Below are 25,142 nucleotides of genomic sequence, written 5' to 3' on the forward strand. Positions count from 1 at the left end.
ATCGAGCAGTAATCTCCATTCCCATCTTCGCGGCTTCATACCATTTGTGAGGTACACGGGTCAGTTGGTCAGCACGATTACAATGTGATGGCACCAGAGTGACGCTCAGTGATAGCCCATACTCAGATACCAGGTTTTTTAGCATGTCTAGCCTTCTCCGTATTAACATTTCGCTTGCTGCCTTGGTACGGACTCGTGTCCGTCCTGAAAGTGTGTCAGACACCCAGTGGTAGACACAGAGAGAATCTGTGTACAAGGTCAACTTCTTAGACTGCCACTGCAGGGCCAGATTTACCCCCTTTACAACAGCGTCCAGCTCTGCCAGGTTGATATGCTGAGAATCTGTTACGGGCCGCAGCCAACACGCATCCTCGAACACGTTTCCTCCTTGCTCCAACGATACTCCCAACGCCAAAGAACTGGCATCAACCCACACACCTACGTTGTCTCCGTTAACACACCACCGCCCACAGGCAGGGTCCTTCTTGTTCACTCTCTCCAGTGTCTCTTTAATTATCAGAGTTAGTAGGACATCATCGGATATGTCATCCCAACCCGTGGTTGTTAAATTTGCTCTGCGTTTAATCACACCAACAGCTGCGCGGAGCCAGCCACAGACCGGTAAGTGACCAACAAGTTTTCCACACCAAGAAAAAACGGTCCGCCTTGTAACGAGGTTGGGGATGCTTGGAATTTCACTGCCACGCCTCCATTGTAGGGTGCCATCCTCTTCATAAACATTTGTCCTTCATAAACATAGTCCTAGAGGCCAAATGGCCTCTAGGACTATGACCGAGCCGAAATAGCTTGTAAGAAAAAAAATGTAAGGAAAAATTAAAGATGGCGCCCGACTCTCTCTTTAACACGGTAAGATATCCTCAACACGGCACAAGAAGCAACAGCCACACGATTCCCCAGCCAACTCAATCGTCACTCCCCACGTCTTTCCCCTCACCCGCTTTTATCGTCGTTCTGGGCCGGCTAAATTTGCATATTCCGAGAATTCGTGTGACTTTGCGAGACATCATACTTTACAAAAGACGGCGGTCGCCATCTTGGTCCCTCTTTTCTATTTTTGGTCGGTAACGCTGAGCTGGTCTCGAGGTAAGTTTTTTTCCCCTCATCCGTCTCTCCCACGTACCCACACAACACGCAAACACGCGGGCGCTTATCTCCTGGATGCACGTTACAATAAATGTATAAATGCTTATCATAAGATATGGCTCAGTTGGCTAAAATGAAATGCTAAAAATGTTGGAACATTTGTTTCTAATATTAGTTTTACACATTTTAACTTGAAAAATGCAAAAACTCCTGACATTAATAAGGGCATTGGATTGAAACAGAATGGGTCGAAAACGTCCATTATGCGTACAGGACATGCATTAAGATTTTTAATTTTGCACACCAAAAAGAAGAAAATCGAAAAAAATAAAAAAGAAGTTTTCTGTTTTCTTCAATAAAGTTTGTTTAAGTGAAAAAATGCTGCCTAAATACACACAATATATGTAGTACTATTTTACGCACCACTTAAATCTGATGAGAAGATATAATATTTTATTTATTGATCTTCAGTATTTACTTCAACAGTGTTCAATATGTGCTAGGTAGTAAGTTATGAAATATATATATGGCAATTAAGCTACACAGAATTTTCAGCGTTTAATACATGGAATTGATGCTACGCATTTATATATATATATATATATATATATATATATATATATATATATATATATATATATATACGTGTGGTATTAAGTTTGCTAGCTAACCAACCAGATTCGTTTTTATTCTTGCCTCTGTTTTCACCTGTCAATAACCAGATTTTTATCAGACAAAGATTAGTTTGCCTGTATTTCACCTTCCTTTATTCTTTGTGTGTTTTCATATCTTTATATATATATATATATACATATATATATATGTATATATATATGTATATATATACACATATATATATGTATATATATATGATACATACATACACATACAGACGTTTAATCTTATATATATACATACATATATATAATCCTATATATATAATAATCTTGTAAGTGTGTGTGTAAAATTTTAGGTATGCTGTTAATTAAATTATTTAAGCCGTTTTTGTTCTTTTATATAAAGTACACGTCTTTATCACAATAGCTCTGTCCTTTCCATTGGAATATATTGGATTGAATGGAGTCCCACAAATTATTTTAACCTTTGAAACGTGAAAAGTTCATTTGAACAGATTATTTGGACAACTGTTTCTTATCTTGGTTCTTAAGCGATTTTTTAAAAGCAAATATATATATATATATATATATATATATATATATATATATATATATATATTAAGGTTTGTGTTTACTATAACCAAAATTTCGAGTAAACAATAATAATAAATAAATTTGTTTACGCAAATTTTACACAATATTTATGTAGAATATCTGCATGAATGTAATTACAAGTCATAGTTAACTAATGATGACCATCCTATAAGAAAACTGAAAAAAAAACTAATAGGGAATTAATTAAAATGAATGTTTAAAAAATATGCAAATTAGCTAGATCTTTTGTAGATGAACGCAATTCTAGGACTCATATATAATAAAGTTGTATATTTTTTTAAATAAATAGAAAAAATGGATTTTAATATGAATATCAATGCACACACACACACATAAATGCATAGGAGTATGAATTTGTTTCGGTTTGTGTACGAGATAACGTGAAATCATAGACATGAAATTTGGTGTCCGATCTGTCGAGTAGTCGGATAAAAAAGTCTCATTTTTGTGTATGATTTCGGTTATTGAATATACACTTCTCATTTTGGATATTATTCTTACAACTCGGCTCTTATAATATAATCTGTAATGGTTTCGGCTTCCAGAGAGAGGTCAGTTCAGTATATAAAGAAATAATTTTGGGGTTTCCTTTCGATAAATAATGCTCTCTCAATATGTTTCATGCTTTGCAGCCATCGTCCATGGTTTCTCTCATTACCAGTGATAGACTTTGGTCATCTAAGCACAGTATTAATTCCGCAAAGACAGTTGCGTTCTTTTAAATGAAGTCGGGGTCGTTTCTGTTTTCAGGTTGTGTTTGTAGTACTTTGTTTAGCTTTTGAATTCGTAGATATCTTAAAAATTTCACTTGCCACAATTCGAATTTTGATTCGGATTCATCGAAATAAAGGTATGCTGGGCCCATAACATCTAGAAGTGTAGGCCATGTTTAGTTTCAGACAGTTTCCGATAGTTAGTTGTTCTACACAAGTCCTGGAGGTGACTGGTTCTCAGTAGGCAGAACATGAATTAATTCGATTCGTCAGTTCCTAGCAGCATCGTTTATAAACAGAATCTCGCGACTGTGCGGGATCATACCCCATTATAGTGCAAACATATTGCAAGATGTAACCTCCGAGGTTCAAGTGAATGAAATAATGGGTTCAGTTCGAAATTCCATTTTTTAAAGTGGAGAATCACATGGACCCATGGTGTAACGGATAATAGTATTATATATCAATCAGTTCCAAATAAAAGTCTTTTGGAGGTTGAATGCTCAATCTCTACTATAAGCGATAAAAACAAAGAACGAAATCAAAATTACTTAACACTTCTACCCGGTCATTGCTGATGGAACGAGAACAAGCTATATCTATGGATTAAATAAAGGATTCAGTTTGAAATTCTATATAAGTTCTCTCAATTTCGACATAAAAATTCACAAATATGAAAAATTGCATTGGAAGTTACATCGGCAGAAACGTTGTGAAAATAACGACCAAGATGAGAATAGTAATCCAAATTATGCAAAAAAAAATTATCAATCATTACCTATAAAATTTGGAAACGGATCATTTACTTTGAGTGGGTTCCTTGGTAAAAACCTATAATGTTAATGAGGCCCCAAAATTCTTATGTGCCCAGGAAAATATCGCTGTCCGACACATTTTTATATTGCTAACTTAATTCTATTGTAATTTATAAAGTTTATTTTATTTCTCTCCTTTTTTTTTAGCAAATTGTCCGGCTGGTAAAGAGCCATCAGCAGACTATCTTTCGTGTAAAGACTGCAATATTGGTTATTACAAAACTGAAACGAACAGCATTATATGCATCAAATGTCCAGTTAATAGAACGACCTTGGAAACAGGATCAACAGATGTATCTCAGTGTTCAAAGGAAACAGGTTAGTAGATTAATATGGTTGTACCAAATATTGTTTACGTGAATCAAGTGTAACTTTTAATGGGGAATTTAATGGGGTGCATACAAATGTCAAAACAGAAGTCTCAAATTTTCGAATTAAAACCGCAATAGAATTGCATAAGATAAATCTATATTTGATTCCATCTAGCTACTTTGTCTTTTTTGAAGCGCGTTCTTTTTAAAACCAAAATACTTTTCGCTTTAGTTTCTTTCAAAAATATTTATTCCAGTTATGAAAGTCTCCACATATAACATTAATAAAAAATATCTAGATTAGTCTATTATTTTTGCTATCATATAAAGAGTTACATATATTTTCACAAAAAACATTAAACTGTTTATTTTTTTAAATTAGTTGTATACCATAATACTAGGTAAAATATTTGTCATTCTAACATCTACATCTATAAACATGCTGACACGAGTAATAAAAAAGCTATTGATAAGGAAGGCTTTACTTTTAGAACGAATACAATAACAATGTAAATTACACCAGACTATGATAATTCTAAAAATTTGAACAAATATCAATTGTTTTAGAAACTGTTCATGAAATTAACACCCTTCTTTTTAATCAGTTGCATCAGTTGAATTTCAAGCTATCAGCGATATTCATGAACTGTTGTTTATGAACTGTTGCAATTATTTCTCTCTCTCTCTCTCTCTCTCTCTCTCTCTCTTCAAGATTATGCGGGCTTCTTCATTGACCATCCCTCTTGAAGAAGCCCGCATAAATCGGGCGAAACGTTGAGTATCCAGGTCCTTCCACCTCCATTTTATTTCATATCGTCGGATTTAATCCAGCTCAACAATCATATATGTATATATATAACTACTTCGTTTAGTCGCATAAATTAATATACGAAAGTATAAATTTGTGCGTAAACTTAAAGTATTTACTTCAAAAGTGCTCGATACGTATGTAGAGCTAGGTAGTAAGTTATAAAATATATATGGCGATTAAGCTACACAGAATATTCCGCGTTTCATCCACGCTAGGATTCCTCAGGCTTAATATATATATATATATATATATATATATATATATATATATATGTATATATATATATATATATATATATATATATATATATATATATATATTCAGTAAACAGACAATGGCCACGCGTCGAACGCCCACACACGCAAGAACGAAATAAATCAAGCGAGGTCAACTTTCGCCGGAAAACGAATCAACGAGTACTGATCACGAATCTATCTAATCCATAATTATCGTGCATCTTATGTTCGATGCATATTTTTTTACTAATGCGATACGCAATTCCGGCATATATCCTAATTTGCATTCTAGTTGTGTATGCATCATTATAACACGGGAGTGATTGTCTTGAGCGTACTGTAACAATTTGCTTTGAAGTATTGATGCGTTTTGCTTTGTTTTATTGACATTTATTCATGTTTTAAATTATTTATTCAGTGTGTTGTATATAACACATTTTAAATAGAAGTAAATATATCAATTTGGGGGTAAATGTTAAAAATTGCGGCTACCGCAGAACGCGAAAAAATTTCTGTATAAAAAATGGTTATATGTTGTTTTGTTTTTGCTAAATATTAATAAATGATATATGATTTCTAGTAAAAATCATGTTAGTATTACGCATGTAATTTGAGAAAAATGCGCTTGAAATGTGTCAATGTTGTGCTGATTAAACGAAATTACACGACATCAGGTCAAATTCAATCGCCATCTTGTTTTGATTTCATATACCATACATTTTGGCGTCTAAGACAACCGTCAGATAAGACGAGGTACAAAATTGGAGCAAATTTTAATAAATTTATCATATATCGGTTGTATAAGACAACTGCTAAATAACGAATCCATGTTTGTTTGGTCTAGTCTAGAGATTGCAACACTTGGTATCTTATGAAATATTGATTTTTAAAGATGATTTTTTAACTTTAAAGGTCGTCTTATGCACCTAAATATACGGTAGTTTTTTTTAAATTTCAAAACTGTACAAGATTTTAAGGAATTTCGATAATAGTGCAGTTGTGGTAAAATAAACATGTCATTTTTATAAATGTTAGTTTATTTTGACGAATGGAAACTCGAGGAGAATCTGTTAAAATTTACTAAGCCTTAGCTAGTATGGCACAGGGTTAGCATATGTTGATTAGTATGGTTTTAATGGTTTTCGTTCAACTGTTGATCTTTTAGCTGATGTAACTGAACAGATCTGTCAATTCATTATTCCCATGTATAACTCTGATTTTGGGAAGAAATCGACCATGAAACTTTTGGGTTTTTCTCATCAAATCTTTCTTGGAGTTTATGTAATAGATCCATTGTGCTTTCTGCTTCTTGTAAAATAAGTTTTCTTTATTGCTTTTGTAGGGAAACGTGCGACTTACCTAATTAGCACGTGTGCATAATTCAATGGGTCGGTCGTGGAATGAAATGAATGAAGAAGAAAAGAAATAAGTTGAATTAGCAGAAGTGGGAGTTGAGAGAAGGTGCATTACGTGGACAGAAGTTGGAAGTTTGGACAAAAGTGTTAACCTTACCCAGGAAATTATTGGTGTGACGGGCGGAAGAAATAAAACTCAAGTTATTGAATTATAGCTTTAAACATTTTCTCCAAACTGAAGCCATTCTCTATCTCTTCTATCAGACCATGTATGGTGTATTGTTCTCCTATTTGAATTGGTGAATCTGTCTCATATGATGATTCTTGATAAAGTGCAGAAACATTTGATTTGATCCCATCGTTTCTTCTTCACTGCATCCTCACTCTCTTACAGACGTGATATTGCTAGTCTCAGTCTTTTCTATGAATACTATTATGCGCATGTGTTCTTCAGAATTGACTAATGTATTCCATCAACTCACTGTCTTGATACCCAGTGAACTGATACCTTATTACAGATTCAGATTCGAGTAGCTTTTTTGCAAAGACTGCTGGCTTGTGGACCTCTTTTTCTGATGACTATTTTTCTTGCAACCTATAGTCTTGGTTTTTTCATCCCTAACCCGACGGTTCACTCTGTTGTCCCAACGATTTTGTTAACTTCGTTAGTACAAGCCAAGCTGACACAAGGTCATCATATGAGAGTACTTTGAAAGAATGATTTTCCAAAAATTAATGAATTAAAGCCATTATATTTAAGTACTGTGTAAGAAATATTTCCCTGAAGTAATTTTCGTAAGTACAATTATGACTTCTATTAAATAGCGGACAGTTGTCCGTGTTTGTATGTTTGTATGTCCTGCTAAAAAAAAACAACTAAAAAACAAGCATCCACAAAGATTTTGTTAACTTTGTTAGTACAAGCCAAGCTGACACAAGGTCATCATATGAGAGTACTTTGAAAGGATGATTTTCCAAAAATTAATGAATTAAAGCCATTATACTTAAGTGCTGTGTAAGAAATATTTCCCTGAAGTAATTTTCGTTAGTACAATTATGACTTCTATTAAATAGCGGACAGTTGTCCGTGTTTGTATGTTTGTATGTCCTGCTAAAAAAAACAACTAAAAAACAAGCATCCACAAAGTTGGTATTTTATTGATTAGTGTTGCCCCAGATAAATACCTAAAATTTAGATTTTTTTTATTTTCTGAGAGTCCACTTGGTCGAGTTTCGTGTTATGTACTAAATATAAAATACCGACTAATTCCACAAGAAATCTCTTGTGTAAAAGCTAGTGAGGAAACAACCATTATTTTACAAAGGTTTTGATGAGTTTTATTATATAATAAAAGTGTTATACACATATATATATTGTATATTTACATTTTGTTTGTAAACGAATTTAAATGCTTATTTTTCAGAAACAAACGCCAACACGCTAAATACTGTCGACATTGTTATCAACCTTAAATACTCATTACCGGACTGTGAAAGCAAGAAAGCCTTTTATGAAGAACAAATAAAGACAATGATAAAAAAGAGGATAGAAGAAATGTCAACGTCTTGGAATCTCTGTACTACAGATTGCGAAATTTCAGTTAATATAAATTGTGCAACGTCTGACAGGAAGAAACGATCAACCACGAATGGTGATGCAGCAATTCGCATTTTGAACGTAAAGTACGAAAAATTGATTTGATTAAATTTTCTTTTTTCAAACGCATTTAAAGAGGCAATTCTGCCGTAAATGGATATCAAATTCTAAAAAGACATTAGAATGTATATTCATTGCCAAAAGTAGTGTTAAAACTATCATTTATGGGGTCACTAGTACTAGAAGGACTTAATAGCAACACGGGCCAGATTTATCTCCCCTTAATACTTTTGATTGTATCAAGATCAAGAGTTATTCGTCTTTAGTTTAAACTGTAACCCAACCTGACCTTAAATGTACCACTTGGACACTAACCCCAAGTCCCAGTGGCTACACTTTTAACTCTGTCTAGTGCTGAACTCTTCAAGGGTGACCAGACTTTCACTGGTCACTGAAAACTATCGCTCAGATGCTCGGAACACACAAAACGTGCACGATTCTGTCTGTGTGGCAACATTGTTTACTTCGGTTGGCTGTACGTCACTTCAACGTTGTGCTGAGTTTTCTTCTGACAACGGCTTGATCTGTGTCTTTACGTCAGGGCGTCAGAGTAGACCTGAAATTAACTGCATTTTCAATTCGACAGGCAATCAAGAACTAAAGAAAAACAAGTGGTCATTTTTCTTATAAATAAAAAAATATTATTCACTAAAACTTACAAAACTCTGAACGTTCAGAATTTTCTGACTCTAAATACAAATGGTCTGGAATTGACAGGTTCCATTAGTAAAGTTAAGGTTTGTCTCTTCACGGTGTAGATTCAGGTGCTTAGAATAGAGTGAGACAGGGGTTTCTCTCTGACTGGTGTGAATACCTCAGGCAGTTGGTAGAGTGTGCCCTCGAGGCTATTTTTTTCTTTCATTATATTGAAAATAAGGTGGGCTTAACCCCGCCTCCGATCCCCAGAATTTCATTTCACAATTCTCAGAAAACTAATCTCAGGCAGTTTTTTATTTTTATTCCACTCAAATCTGTATCTCTGCTACTCTCAGCAGGAGGGTCCATTGCTATTGTGTCTCTACCTGACATGGGGGGGTGCTTCCTCTTCTCGCTTCATTTGCACGAGAAAGGTGTTTTCCTAAATGCTATTTCGTATGAGTAAACAAAATAAATATTTTGATTATTTTTGGCGGTAATAATTCTTGAACAATAATTAATAGACACTTGAATTTGTATCCACTATTTTGTTTTGTCTTTATTGAAAGAAAGTTATATCTGTTCTATATTTCGGATGACCATCAATAAACTTTCACCACCTAAGAATTTGGTTAACTGCTTTTATTAACAAGGGTTGCTTATTCAGATAGAACTTGGAACCTAAAAGCGCCATTTCTGACATTTTCGAGATATCTCCACGAGGGGCGTGCAATAAGTAATGCCCCTGACCCAGTTCCCATAGCAGTAGAACAACGAAACTTGGCACAGTTATTAGTCTTTCTCTACATAGGAATCACCCAGAGTTATGCATTTTTCCCATCGTTTGATCCAGCTCTGGAGACCGTTTTTGTAGAACACCCCAGGTTGGTCCTCCAACCACGACGTGACTTCAGAAATCAAGGCTGCATCATCTGGGAAACACTTTCCTTTCAAAATCAACTTCATGGCTGGGAAGATGTGAAAGTCAGAGGGTGCAAGGTCAGGAGAGTAGGGAGGATGGGGAAGGATTTCATAACCACATGTCTCGTGCTTCTGATCTGGCGACATGCGAGTTGTGGACCAGCGTGTTGTCCTGCAAGAGGAGGGTACCTTTGCTGATTTTGCCCCGCCTCTTGATTTTGATAGCTTCCCTTAATTTCCTCAAAAGTGAAGCATAATAGGCTCCTGTAATTGTGGTATTCTTTGCCAGTAAATCTGTCATCACTACTCCGTCCTGGTCCCAGAAGACTGTGAGCATGACCTTGCCAGCGGAGGGCTGCACCCTTGCCTCCTTTGGAGGTGGTGAGTCCAAGTGCTTCCACTGCATTGACTGGGCTTTGCTCTCTGGATAATAGTGATGGACACAGGTTTCATCCTGCGTAATCAGTCTTTTGAAAAACTTTGACTCATCTTCTTGGCACATCTCCAAATTCATCCTTGAGCACTCGATGCGTTCTCGCTTCTGGAATGGTGTGAGCAACCAGGGAATCCATCTTGCAGACACCTTATGCATATGCAAATGGTAATGAATGATAGTTTCCACAGACCCTGTATTAATCTTGACATCTTGGGCTATTTGGCGAATAGTAATGCGCTGATTTTCCAAAATGGCAGCCTCAACTTGACGGACAGATGCCTCATCAATGGCAGAAGGGGGGCGACCAAGTCTGGGAATTGTTTCCACAGACTTCCGGCCATGTTTGAATTCACGATGCCAGCGTTTTACAAGGTCATATGATGGGACATTATCACCATAAGTTTCTTTCATTTCATCAAAACTCTCCTGTGGTGTGCGTCCTTTTAAATACAAAAACCGGATCACTGATCGACATTCAACAGGCTCCATGTCACACCTGACTCAGTTCAAACACCTGTAAAACAGAAACCACAATTAGTTCAGAGCTGTAATTTGCCACATAACCCGTAGAGATATAAATCATTGCACATGCAAATTTTCAGCTAGATCAGACAACTGGAAGTAGGGCAGGGGCATTACTTATTGCACGCCTCTTGTATATTCCAGACGTCAATGTTTTCAGCTAGTGTGTTTAATGGCCGTTTATATCAACACAGATTATCATGAAATAAAACAATTTTTTCTTTACCAATATCCACAAATAAGTGTGTGCGTGTATTAAGTTAATGGCATAATATCCTTTCTTAACAAAGTTCTTTCTTTCCATCATTATCAGCAGCTACATCATCAACAACATCACCACCATCATTACCAACATCATTACCGCCATTTTCATCATCATCGTCATCATTGTTACATCTAACAACACTGTCAGAAAATGTACTTAGAGTGACAGCTCTTCAGTAAATTAATAATTAATGGTACAACATTGGAATATTTTATTAGTTTTAGGCATACGTAGAGAGTAAGTGATTGTAGCTAGTGTGGTTGGAGGAACCGTAAAGTGAAACTCAGTCTACTACCTGCCATGAAAATATAGAGCAGAGATAGCAACGTCTCCTCTATAAGAAAGAGGGAGCAGAGAGAAAAAAAGCAAATCGCTTACCAGATTTGAGAGATCATTGATGAAGATCAGGAAGAGAGTTGGGCCCAGGATGATACTATTAGCTTTGATGGCTACTCTTGTAAACTTATCAGGTAGAATGGATTAAATAGTTGAGAAGATTTAATAGTTTAGACGATTTAGTGGTCGAGATAATTTAATGAGGATTTGAGATTATATTTCCTGGCATTTCATAGCTGGAAATCTTGTGAAGTAGACCTTTATGTCATACTCTACCAAATGCCTTTGATATGTCAAGAGCTATTGCTGTAGAAATGAAATTCTAATCTTCTTAATTCATTGATCATATTTGACTACATTTAGCACATCAGCTGTGAATCTATGAGGGTGAAAACCATACTGCATGTCACTGAGTAGATTGATTTTTGCTGAGATGGTTGATCACTTCTTTATTTATCAGAAATTCAAGCAACTTACTCATGATGCACAGGAGACTGATTAATCTGTACTGAGAAGCAGATTATCAGTCTCCAGTATTTTTAAATTCGGCATAGACTGACAAAGTTTTCTCTGGTGTTGGGAAGTATTTCTCCTTAAGGCAACGTTTAAACAGCTTTACAAGAATAGGAGCTAGTTCTGGTTGAAACTTTTGGAGCACTATAATTGAAATACTGTTAAAGCCAGCTGCCTTACTTAAATCCAGGTCCTTGATAAGTTTGGCAACATCGCGAACAGATATATGGATGTTGAACATCATATTTTCAGTTGTGGAATGAAATTTGATAAGTAGGTGACCCTGATTGCAAAGGGTGGAATTTGATGCAAAATTCTTAACAAAAATTTTGTCTTTGTCAGATGCTGATGAAATTACCTCAGATCTATTGATGATGGTTGAGATACAAGGCATGCACTTGTTCAGAACACTCGTGGGAACCAAAACGTTGCCTATCTACTGTAGACTTGACTTTTTGCATTTTTTATTAACCTTTTGCGGTAGTTGCTGGCAGTCCTAAAGGTTACTTTAATTTCATAACATCTATTTCGTTGAAAGCAATGAAAAAAGTAATTTCTGTGTTTGATGGCAGAGACGCATTCTGGGGTGAACAATGGCTGGCCGCTTAGTTTTTGTTGTAATTTCTTGGAGGGTATGTAGCCGACGTTTAACCAGTCAATCTAATCTGATACTATAAAGGACACATTCTTTTTAAACACGCAGAAGTATTTGAGATATAACCGTTCGGAAGCTATCCCAGTCAGCCCTAGAGTATCGCAACACAATGGGGAGGGACATCTAAGGAGTTATAGCATTTTGTTTTTATTTTAATGGAGACAATTGAGTGTTCAGAAGATCCTACTGGGGATCCTACTAGTGTTTTTGTAATGACCGTTTATATCAACAGAAATTATCATGATAGAAAGCAGTTTTTCTTTATCAATATCCACAAATGTGTGTGTGTGTGTGTGTGTGTGTGTGTGTGTGTGTGTGTATTACATAATTACCATAACAACCTTTCTTAACAATGCTTTTTATTTCCATAATCATCAGCAGTATCACTACCATCATCACCAATATCATTACCACCATCATGATCATCGGCATTATACTTACGTCTAATGACACTGTCACAAAATGTATGTAGAGTGGCAGTTCTGTTAAGATGCATTCATCGTTAATCGTATCATAATCGAGAGTTATCTGTCCCTAGTTTTTTTGTTGTTAATTTTTGAAGGGAGCTATTATATATTTATCAAGAAATGATTTTCAATTTTTAATATATATATATATATATTAGTCATAACTTAACAAAGCTTGGAGGTACTCAAAGATAAGAGTCAATGGGTGTCAAGTGAGACAACACCATGATGATCAGTGAAAGTAGAAATTAGATGAGTTAATTTATTTTAGAGGACGGATAATCAATAACCCGTTTACGTTCGACTTGAAAATGACGCATCTATCGCATTGTATTCAATAGACGAGCAGTTCTGGAACTCTACTAATAGAATGTATTATTAACTTTAGGCATATATTGAGAGTAAGGGAAATGGCGGAAAGCGATTGTAGCTAGTTGGGGGCTTGTCCTGAATGCCTTACAAGGAGGAATCATAGAGTGAATCTCAGTCTAGCATGAAAATACTATGAAAATATAGAGCAGAGATAGGCTAGTAACGTGTCTTCTATAAGAAAGAATTAGCAGAGAGAAGTAAAGCAAATCGCTTACCAGATTTGAGATAAATGATGAAGATCAAGAAGATAGTTTGGCCCAGAATTATACTATTAGCTTCAATGACTACTCTTGTAAGCCTATCAGGGAAAATGGATTTAATAGTTGATAGGATTTAATAGTTGAGAAGATGTTGTGGTTGAGATGATTTAATAAGGATTTCAAATGATATTTCCAGGTATTCCATAGCTGTTAATCTTGTGAAGTAGACCTTTATGCAATACCCTATCAAATACCTTTGCTATGTCAAGAGCTATTGTTCTAGAAGTTCATATCCTCTTGATTCATTGGTCATGTGTGAAATAACATTTAGGAAATCAGCTGTAGATCTAGGAGAATGGAAAGCATATCGCATGTCAGTGAGTAGATTGTTTTTGTTGAGGTGATTGACCAAATCACAAATTCAAGCAACTTACTCATGATGCACAGGAGACTGATTGTTCTGTACTGATAGGCATATGATCAATCTCTAGTATTTTTAAATTCGGTGTAGACAGACAAAGTTTTCTATGGTGTTGGGAAGCATTTTTCATTAAGACTATGTTTAAACAGCTTTGCAAGAACGGGAGCTAGTTCTGGTTGAAACGTTTTTTATGCTGTTGTTAGAGCCAGTTGCTTTACGTAAACCAAGGTTCTTAATAAGTTTGACAACATCATGGACGGATATATGGATGTTGAACAGCATATTTTCAGTCGTGGAACGGAATTTGATAAGTAGGCGACCCTGATCGCAAAGGGTGGAATTTGATGCAAAATTCTTAATAAAAATGTTCGCTTTGTAAGATGCTGATGAAATTACCTCAGATCTATTGATGATGATTGAGATACAAGACATGCACTTGTTCAGGACACTGTTTGTTATTTGCTAAAACCCGTAGGAACCAAAACGTTGCCTATCTACTTTAGACTTGACTTTCTTGCATTTTTTACTAAACTTTTGCAAGGTTACTTTAATTTTATAACATTTATTTCGTTGATGTCTGGCCTTCGGGTCAAGATCAAAGAGTAGTATCTGTTCTTCAGATGCTGCACTTCAATTTCTTGTTCTCTGTCAGTAGAGGAGAAATCCTTTACGACTGAGACAATTTTTATTTTTGTTCCTTTTCTCCACTTTAAAAAACGACCCTGGTGTCTAACTCTGTCCCGTGGGGAGACATTGTAAATAGGAACATTTATTTCGTTAAAAGCAATGGAAAAATTGATTCATGTGTGCGATTGCAGCGACACATTTTGGGGTGAACCATGGCTGGTCGCTTAGTTTTTGTTGTAATTTCTTGGAAGGTATGAAGCTGTTTATACCGACAGTTAACCAGTCAGTCAAATCTGATACTATAGAGGACACATTCTTTTTAAACGCGCAAAGGTATTTCAGATATAAACGTTCAGAAGCTATCCCAGTCAGCCCTAGAATATCGCAACACTGAAGAGGGACATCTTAGGAGTTATAGCATTTTGTTTTTATTTTGATCGATACAACTGAATGTTCAGAAGATCCTCGTTGAGACAGAATGGAAGTTAAGCACAGTTCATGACAAGTTGAAAGGAAAAGGCTTGGAGACTTGGAAATTGTCCATTAGCGTCGGGTATATGGCTGAGTTTGTTAACAATTTGTGTTAGATTATAAACAAGGGAAAAATCATGACAGGATCTTCCCTCATCATCTGTCTTGTTTTAATAGACTATCCATTCAACATTGTTATATACAGAATAATCACGTTGACACACCGGTTCCCGTCAAATCATCGAAGTTAAGCAACGTTGAGCCTGGTCATTACTAAAATGGGTGACCAATTTTGGAAGTCCAGGTGCTGTATGTAGGATGACGTCGACACCACCCTGCAAACAATTGCAAAAACCTAACGTCATCATCTCTCATAACGGGGATATACATGCGACTAGGGACCACTTGTAAATTTCATACTCCCATGAAACTTCCTCCTTCGGAGGAAGCCGGTTAAACTCTGAATAGGGTTGGTACTGACTGCACACATTCAACATTGTGAACATTAACGTTTCCACAGACGTGAATGTTGGTCGAGGGATGAGCAAACAGAAATACTCTTAAAATAGTAATTCCATAATTGTAGGACATATGAACGCGTTGGTGTAAGTGCTACACATAGGGCAATTTACGATCTTTGAAGATATCCATACCATATGGAAAACCATCTCTAATGTAGGCTCATATTCAATGTCCATGACGATATTGAGGGTCATATTTTGATATCAAGTTTAATTGCAAACTCATCTAAGTAAATAGTTGGTCCAACGCCAGTTTGGCACAGGAACAACAGATCACATTTGTTCTCCTGTAATTGTATTTCAACCTCTGAAAGGTTGACACATAGACCCCTGATGTTAGAGAAGGAGACATGGTAGTGGGGGTGGTCTTCGTTGAAAGTTGAGGTTCTCCTATTGTTTCTTGAGACTTGTCATGATGGGGTATGAGGATATATAAAAGAGGTCGGTAGAATTGGTAGATTGAGAAAAAGAGAGAAAAAAAGAGATGTAAAAAGCTGTAACAATTCTCAATAATATAAACTTGAGAGGCCCGACCAAATGCTACTGCATGGTTCAAATTTCATTCATCAAATGGCAATACTGCAGCTCCAGTATTTTACCACTGCTGATAGGACAATGTCCCTGGGACTTAATCCAAGGTTGGCGTCATCTTAAACTACTGCTCAGAAAAAAAATATGTTGACCTATTATACAGCTTTTACATTTCCCTTTGTCATTTAATTTTTCCCCATTTTCTACTTTGTTCTGTTTTAGAATTTGAAACCTGAAAAAAACTACCACATTAAAATACATAATAGGCGAACTTTCAAATCTGTGAAGGCGGCTGTTAACTGAAAGTAATTTTCGGACTTCATTTACGGGAAAACGCATAGCATTTAAGAGAAAATTAAAAAAAAATCAACATTAATATGAGACAGAAATGCGTGGGGAGAAGAGAGAAACAGGACTCAAAGAGAAAGAGAGAAAGAGAGAGAGAGAGAGAGAAAGAGAGAGGGGGAGGTAAAATGTAAGCTACTTATTTCATAAATATGAGAAAAAAGAGCAGGAAGATGAGCACACATAGAGCGAAAGAGGGTGAGGGTTATAGACAGTAACTATGTAAGAGATGAATAACTTGGTGAGTAAATAGAAAAAAAAATTCCAGGTGATTAATTTGCATAATAATTTGATAAACAGTCTTAAATACATTAATATTCTGTACGATTCATTTCTAATTTTGATCCATGGTCAAATTATAGAAGGCTTTTCAGTTCAACAATTAATTTTCTTTTTCTGTTTTTAGCTCTGATACCGATTCAAAGATTACAAATGAAGTCACAAACGCAGAAAATGTTTTCAGACAAGATTGCAAAGCGAACCCAGAGAAATATCAAGTGGTACGTACATCATTAGTAATGAAAAACTTTTTTTAGAGGCGGGAATTTTAAATTAAAAGAAATCATTGACAAATATTTTTATTGTACAAATATGAGGTATTTATAATTTAAATATAATTTCGAGCATATGATCCTGTGGCTCGCGCATATATGGCGTAATATAGATATCCAATTTTCACAAATTATGATACATATTAAATTAAGCTGTATTTCGGCAATAACATTGAACGTTGTCTTCCGAACGGTCTATTGTGTCTTACTTATCAGTATAGACATGTAACTTTATACACCCCCCCCCCAAATTAATCTAATGGGGTTAGATCGCACGAACGAGGTGGCCAGTAAGAGATTCATTTCTTGAAAATATTCGTTTATCAAATGTTTCAAAGAGAGTTTCAAAATAAATCTGCACAATTTCCAAACGCACCTCGGGGGTCAGTCTCTTCATCATGAATTGCCAAACCAAAATGAACTTAAAATAACCGATAGTTGCCAAATCTGCAGTTAAAAGAAAAAAGAGTTGTTAATTTAAAGTTCGTTGCCTTTAAAATGATACCCTTTATTATATATATATATATATATATATATATATATATATATATTGTTTTTAAAATATAATTATCCACTGACACATATTTTGTCGTCTACGACTCATCAGAGTAGCTGAATATATATATATATATATATTCGGAAAATAGATTGGAAGAAATATATATATATATATATATATATATATATATATATATATATATATATATATATATATATATATCTTCCAATCTATTTTCCGAATCATGTTTTATTTAAGCCCATTTGGTTACTTATTACATATAATTAAACCAATTATAAATTACTATTATAGAATTTAATACTATTTACATTATAACTTATCGTGGTATTTTGAAATCATCCACGGCTGTATATGAAAAGTTTTGTATGTCAATGAAAAGTCAATCAAAGTCTGTTCAAAGAAACTATAACTATTTTATCTAGTATATACGGGCTTACACACACACACACACACACACACACACACACACACACACACACACACACACACACACACACACACATATATATATATATATATATAATAAAAGGTGGCTTTGTAGCTTTGTTCGAATCTCTCAACTAGTAGCAATCGTCACTTCCTACACTGATGATTGCGAAAGCATAAAACATTAGTGTCTGTAGGTATAAAAATAATTATTTGTAATTATTTAGTCCCTCCAAGAAGACATTTCCTAAAGTTCAGCACTGTCTGAAAAATAAAGGTGAACGGCTGGCCTTGTGTGAGATTACGATTTGTGATCGTTTAATTGAATTAACGTTGTGTCTGCCATTTAAAATTGTTAATTTTCCTTAATTCTCCTGGCGGTTGATGGTGGCCGGGAGGTAACATTCTAAGCAAATTTAAAAAGTAGCTTTGTAGCTGGGTTCGAATCTTCTAACTAGTAGCAATCGTCACTTCCTGCACTGATGATTGCCGTAGCATGGCACACTAGTGTCTGTAGGTATAAAACTAATTATTTGTATATATATATATATATATATATATATATATATATATATATATATATATATATATATACAAATAATTAATTTTTATACTTACAGACACTAGTGTTTACATGTTAAGGCGAAGATGTATGTGTACATGTGCGCGTTTCTTTATGTGTGTGGGTATGCTCGCATGTGTGTGCTCGCGCGTGCGGCCCAAGGTTAACCTTATCAAAGCACTTAACAACAAATAAATAAATAAAAAATAATATAAAAAAAAAAAATAAAAATCAAATAGATAAACCGAATCGTAGCCCCTCCGCCTCCCAGCCTAAGCGAACACCCAACAGGTAAAGACATACTTACCAAGAAATCATCTCACTAACGAGACGCCAACAACCTAAACCTTAAAACCCGAAATTTAAAGTAACCCCTTCTCCTTACGCCTACATATCTCCCTCCCCCTCCATATATCCCAATGTCCTTAGTCACACCAGAGAGGGACTTCCCAGACCCCCTACAACAACCTAATGTTCTTGAACTCCAAAACTAAAGCATTACCGACTGACCAAGCACCCCGCCTCCCACCTTCCCCCTTTTCTCTTTCCGCTTTTCTCGCACCCTCCCCTGACATCATTCATTCCTTCATTCCACCATAAATGAACTTTTCTGTAAAGTCTGAGGAGGCTACATAACGGCCAAAAAACGGTCGTGTAGCTGAAACAAAAATGTAACTGAACAGAAAAAAAAAACGGTAATAAAAAATAAAACGGTTTCGATGTCTACCATCTCATCAGAGGAGAGAAAATATTAGCAAATATTTATAAAGGTATGTACTCTATTTGCTAAAGTCAGTGAGACATGGAAAGTCAAAGTCAAAATAATTAATTAATCAGAGATCCTGTAGCAAGAGGATTTGAAGAAAAGGATATGAAAATATTACCGCCAGTAATATTTTGTAAATCTTATAATCACAGGTTTCCATACCAACTGATTGTTAAATAATAAATTATTCTGAAGTATATATATATATATATATATATATATATATATATATATATATAATAAATTCCACAGCCAAACAACGCCGCAGCTCGCAAGAGCCATGACAGCCAACGAAACGGCTTCGTTGGCTGTCATGGCTCTTGTGAGCTGCGGCGTTTTTTGGCTGTGGAATTTATTATACAATCTCTCACATTCTGAAAATCATATATATATATATATGTATATATATATACTCTTCAGAATAAAATTATCTAACAATCAACTGGTCTGGAAACCTATGATTATAAGTCTTACAAGATATTACTGGCAGTAATATTCTATAAATACTATCCCACCTAAATTAGAATTGCTCAATATACAAGATAGAGCAAATAAATCAAATTTTAGTCATTCAATGAATTAAAAAATTTATGACGTGAAATGTTTAAATTTCAAATCAAAAGATTTTTATTATTCTATGTAAGACAAAGAATACATTTGAAATATTTTAACTTTATCCTATAGTATTTCGATGTCTACCATCTCTTCAGAGGAGAAAATATTACAAATAGTGATAATGGTTTACATCTTATTTGCTAAAATCAGTGAGACATGGAAAATCACAATTAAAAATTGATTGAGTAATTAAAAGTCATAGAGTAAGGTGAAGTTAAAGAAAAAGATATAAAAGTTAATATCCAAATTGCATGGAAAAATTCGAAGTTGAATGTCTTTGAAAGCAGTGTGGTAAAATGATCCAAACTGTATTTCGAGTAATCCACATCACAAACATATAAAATAATATATTTAATATTTTTTATAATTATAGAACATGAGCTTAAAATTCCACTCTAAAATAACTTTCAAATTGTTAATAAAATTAAAAATTAAAAAATTAAAACCGCTTTAGCAGACAGGCCATGCAAAAAAAGAGAAACTGAAGTGATACGAAAAACGAAAAGAAAAGGAAAGAAAATGCTTACGCGTAATAAAAAACTGAGTATAAGAAAGATAAGATAAAATAATAAAATAAAATAAGAGGGGACAGAAGGAAATGTATTAATGCATTGGGAGGGATATAAAAAAGAAAAATAAGAAAGAAAGAAAATAATAATGAAAAAATGGAGGGGGAGATACATGGAGAGAGAGAGAGAGAGAGAGAGAGAGAGAGAGAGAGAGAGAGAGAGAGAGAGAGAGGAAGATGAACTACGTAGACGAAGTCAATAAACCTTTATAAAATAAAGTGATAGGCCGCGAAAATAGGCTAGGAAGCTTACGTGCGTCCAGACATGAAAGACAGAAATAGAAGAGGAAGCAAATAAAAAACAACGCATGTCAAACAGAAACTAACCGCTTAAACTAATTTAATTTAAATCAATTTTAATCAATTCCAATCCAGTCAACTCACAATAATATTATCTAATACATACTGTACTATTCTTGCTAATTTTATATGTATTGATAATATCCTTTAAATGACAAAATTAAACTGAAAATTAAGAACTATAATAATCTGTGTAAGTAAATTGCAAAACTAAATCTAGGCATATTAATAAAACGCGTTATAAAATTAATAATACTAATGATAATACTTTACTGTAAAATAATACTTTACTGAAAAATATCAAAATATTAATAATAATATTTAACTGAAAAAAACTTTATATATATAAAAAATGAAAGTATAATAATAATCATACTATTAATAATACTAAAATAAAAGTACTATAATTGTTAAGTAAAACTAAGAAAAGAGAATTATGGAACTATGCCTATAAACAGGATTACTATAGTACCGCAAAAATGACGCATTAATGAGTATTATGTGTTCATATTCATATGTGTGAATAGGGAAAATACCTTCCAATGGGGAATGCTTACTCTATTTGTGGGTAAATCTTGTAATGACAGGTTTCCATACCAGCCAGCTGATGGTTAGATAATTTTATTCTGAAGAATATATATATATATATATATATATATATATTTCATGTTTCATCCCCGTGAGAATGCGTCAGGATATTGCATAGTATCGATGTTGTTATATGTTTTTATATATTCACGTAGTGCTGAGTTTGCTAGTTAGTCAAACGGAATTTTTATTACCATCCACTCATTTATCGCAGTCAATAGTCGCGAGTTTATCAAACGAGGTTCAATTGACTTGTAATTTATCTCTTTCTTTGTTGTTTTTTTTTTTAGGAAATATAGCCACTTTCCTTTATATGTTAAAAGGTGACCTAGATTTAAAAACGTTTATATATATATATATATATATATATATATATATATATATATATATGTGTGGGTGTGTGTGTGTTATTTGTTTTTGTTTTTGCGTTACCATTAGGTTATCTCGCACCACTGATGGAATGTATCGCGTTTTATGTAAATGTTATTTGTTTTTGTTTAAAAAATAGTACATATGCCGCTCGCTAGATTAAGCCACTCTGATAAGTCGTAAACGACGAAACACGTGTCAGTGAATAATCATATTTTTATAATAATACTTATATATATATATATATATATATATATATATATATATATATATATATATATATATATATATATATATATATATATACAGGGTGTCTACATTATGTAGCCAGACTTTGTGGAAGCATCCTGTAGATTATGTAGCCAGACTTTGTGGGCACCCTGTACACACGCACACACACACACACACACACACACACACACACACACACACACACACACACACACACGCACGCACGCACGCACACACACACACACACACACACACACTTCCACAAAGTCTGGCTACATTATGTAGCCAGACTTTGTGGACACCCTATATATATATATATATATATATATATATATATATATATATATATATATGATGATTGCAAACATCTTGTCAGACGAGTGACACTCCCTCAGACACTTAATGTCCATGAGCCCAGAAATGACTTTTTTTCTTAGTCTTACTGGTAAATTCACACGCTCACGCAGGCATGATACTGAAGACGGTCATTGAGATCAATTATTACATGTTTCCAGCATTTCAAGCCTCCATGTGTCATAACTTTTCCATCGCCACAGGACCATTTTTATAGACAAATGCCTGAGGGGGTATCTATACACAGGTGATGTTACAGGGTCTTAGCTTTGTACGACAGCTAAGTCTCTCTCTCGGTTCAAAATGTTGAGATCCAGCAACAAGCAAGAGCAAGATAGCCAGCAACAAGTTAAACTGCAGACCAGCTTAATGAGGGTACTGGTCTCCCGCTTTATGGTTTTTTAAATCAGAGATTTGCTTCTTCTAGAAAGGTTGCCTTCACCACGGCTTATGGGAGCCCTCTCCACCCCAACACACAAACGCACATGGTGCTAGTTGGCCGTTGACCCCGAAAAAGGGTTCATTAATGTGTATTTAATTAGCATTTTTCATTTAAGCAAAGATTGTTAAAAATAGCAAAATTTTACTACGTAGTTGTACCTTTTTTTTCATTTTTTTCGATTTTTCTTCTGATCGTTCTTATATCAAAATCATTAAAAATGATTGCATAATCCATATGTATCAAGAACATTTTCAATTCTTCGTCATATCATCATCAGGTGAAAAATCAAATAAACAAGAAAGTTGGAGAAGTGAATTTCAAAAGGTAATTGTGAAATGAATGCGTGAAGTTATACGCAAGAGAACGTTTTTACACTGTTCCAGGAAAGACGTTAACAATTTAAATTCTGTGATGCCAGAATTAGCACCACAGGGTAAAGTTGTATTACGTTAAGCATTTTAAAATATCATTACTTATTGAATAGGCAATATTATTAATTGTTCGTTGCGGGGATTTTATAAAGGTATAATTAAGCAGATATTTCTAGTATTTTTAACAATACTTGCCTATATATATATATATATATATATATATATATATATATATATATATATATATATATATATATATATATATAATAAGTTCAAATGTACCGAACTAAAAAAATAAATATTTTTTCAAAAGTGCTCAATACATAATGCTATTATAAGTAAAATTATATAAACACCAGAAAAACAAAAACAATGCGGATTATCTACGTTTCAATAATATGAATTGTCTCCTCCATGGTTTTAAACTGATTTACAATCTTTATTTCGATATTTACATAATTTCACATTTAAAAAACAAAAATTAATTCCACTCAAACAAATCACGCTGTCACTCAGATGTAAGGATCTACTGTAAGTTGGAGGTCATATTAATAGAGGCATTTTAAGTGGGGAGTTGTGTAGTGAGATATTTGTCCATATTACATTAAAATTTCTGCATATTGGTACATTTTTGAGAAACAGGGAGAGAATTCCAAAGGCAGGAAATTTGAGTAAATAAGTTATTGCAGCGGCAAACATTTTTGGCATCTGTTGACATCTACAAAAAATTAAAAAAAAAAAAAAAAAAAAAAAGATTCCTCTGTGGGACTCAACTGGACCACTTTTTGGAAGGAGGTCCGTTTTTCGCGTCACTTTTTCGGAAATCACGCACACGTATATATGTTTATAACGCTTGTTTTGCAACGTCATGGCGTCATAAGCACCCATTGCCGTGTGGGCAAAAGCGTTTGGCCCTTAAGTTTTTGCCTTTTTCCTCTCTTTTGCGTCTAACTTTCGCGACTTCCTTCTATTTTGATTGAAATAAAAGTTGGTTTTATTCATTTATTTTTTTTCGGTAGGGGAGTAATTTTTTCCAGTGCATAAGCAATACCGGACACCAACCCGCTAATCTTTTCCAAAACAGCGTGAGAAAAATAAATAAATAAATAAATAAATAAATAAATAAAATCTCAAGGCAGACAGTAGACAGAACTTGATTTTTCGATTTTATAAAATATTTATTTATTTATTTTTTTTTTTTTTTGTTTCAGGGTTCTGCAACGTTGGCCGATTGTGTAGTGAACAGTTCTTGTAGTTATTCGGAATTCGTTTCGGGAAAATGCGGTAAAGTTTTATTGCATCAACGCTTCGAAAGACATTTAGATACTCGTTAAGATACAGTCAGTAGATTGATTTTTAAAAATATTTCGCTTGAAGCAAAAGCAATATTACGTACTTAATCGTCATGTAGAAAATAGGGGTTTGTATTACTGTACACATAGATTCGAAAAAGTTGTCAAAAAATATATAACAAATAAATGTTATCAAAGGTAAGATAAGTTACTTTTCTACCAAACTGGATATATTTTTTGTGTTTTTATTCAATGTAACATATTTATTCAGCTCGAAAAACATACAGTGTTTACCGATGTATTGGAAAATTCAAGATGGCGTCTCACACCATCTTTAACACGGTAAGTTTGGGAAAAGGTGTTATAAATAAAAAACTATACAAAATACTATTAAAAACCCGCCGAATATATGTCAACCTATTTCACGGTAACATATATTGAGCGAGTTTTTAACAGTATTTTATCCGGTTTTTTTATTTATAACACCTTTTCCCAAACTTACCGTGTTAAAGAGAGAATCAGACGCCATCTTGAATGTTCCAATACATCGGTAAACACTGTATGGTTTTCGAGCTGAATAAACATGTTACATTGAATATAAACACGAAAAATATATCCAGTTTGGCAGAAAAGTAACTTATCTTGCCTTTGATAACATTTATTTGTTATATATTTGTTTTTTGACAACTTTTCCGAATCTATGTGTACAGTAAT

At 34.2% G+C, this 25,142-nt stretch overlaps 1 protein-coding gene across 1 annotated transcript in view; it reads left to right on the top strand.

The window, feature by feature from the left end:
• LOC145266638 (uncharacterized) overlaps positions 1–25,142 on the top strand; it is a 275,190-nt gene that overhangs the window by 171,441 nt on the left and 78,607 nt on the right. The window contains exons 17-20 of the mRNA XM_080122562.1: positions 4,012–4,182; positions 8,002–8,260; positions 16,880–16,973; positions 24,348–24,420. Of these exons, the coding sequence (XP_079978688.1) occupies positions 4,012–4,182; positions 8,002–8,260; positions 16,880–16,973; positions 24,348–24,420 (597 nt within the window). The remainder of the gene's footprint in view (positions 1–4,011; positions 4,183–8,001; positions 8,261–16,879; positions 16,974–24,347; positions 24,421–25,142) is intronic.

Source organism: Euprymna scolopes, chromosome 41 (genome assembly GCF_053919585.1).
Source record: "Euprymna scolopes isolate OS-2025 chromosome 41, ASM5391958v1, whole genome shotgun sequence".
In the NCBI taxonomy this organism is placed as follows: Eukaryota; Metazoa; Mollusca; class Cephalopoda; order Sepiida; family Sepiolidae; genus Euprymna; species Euprymna scolopes.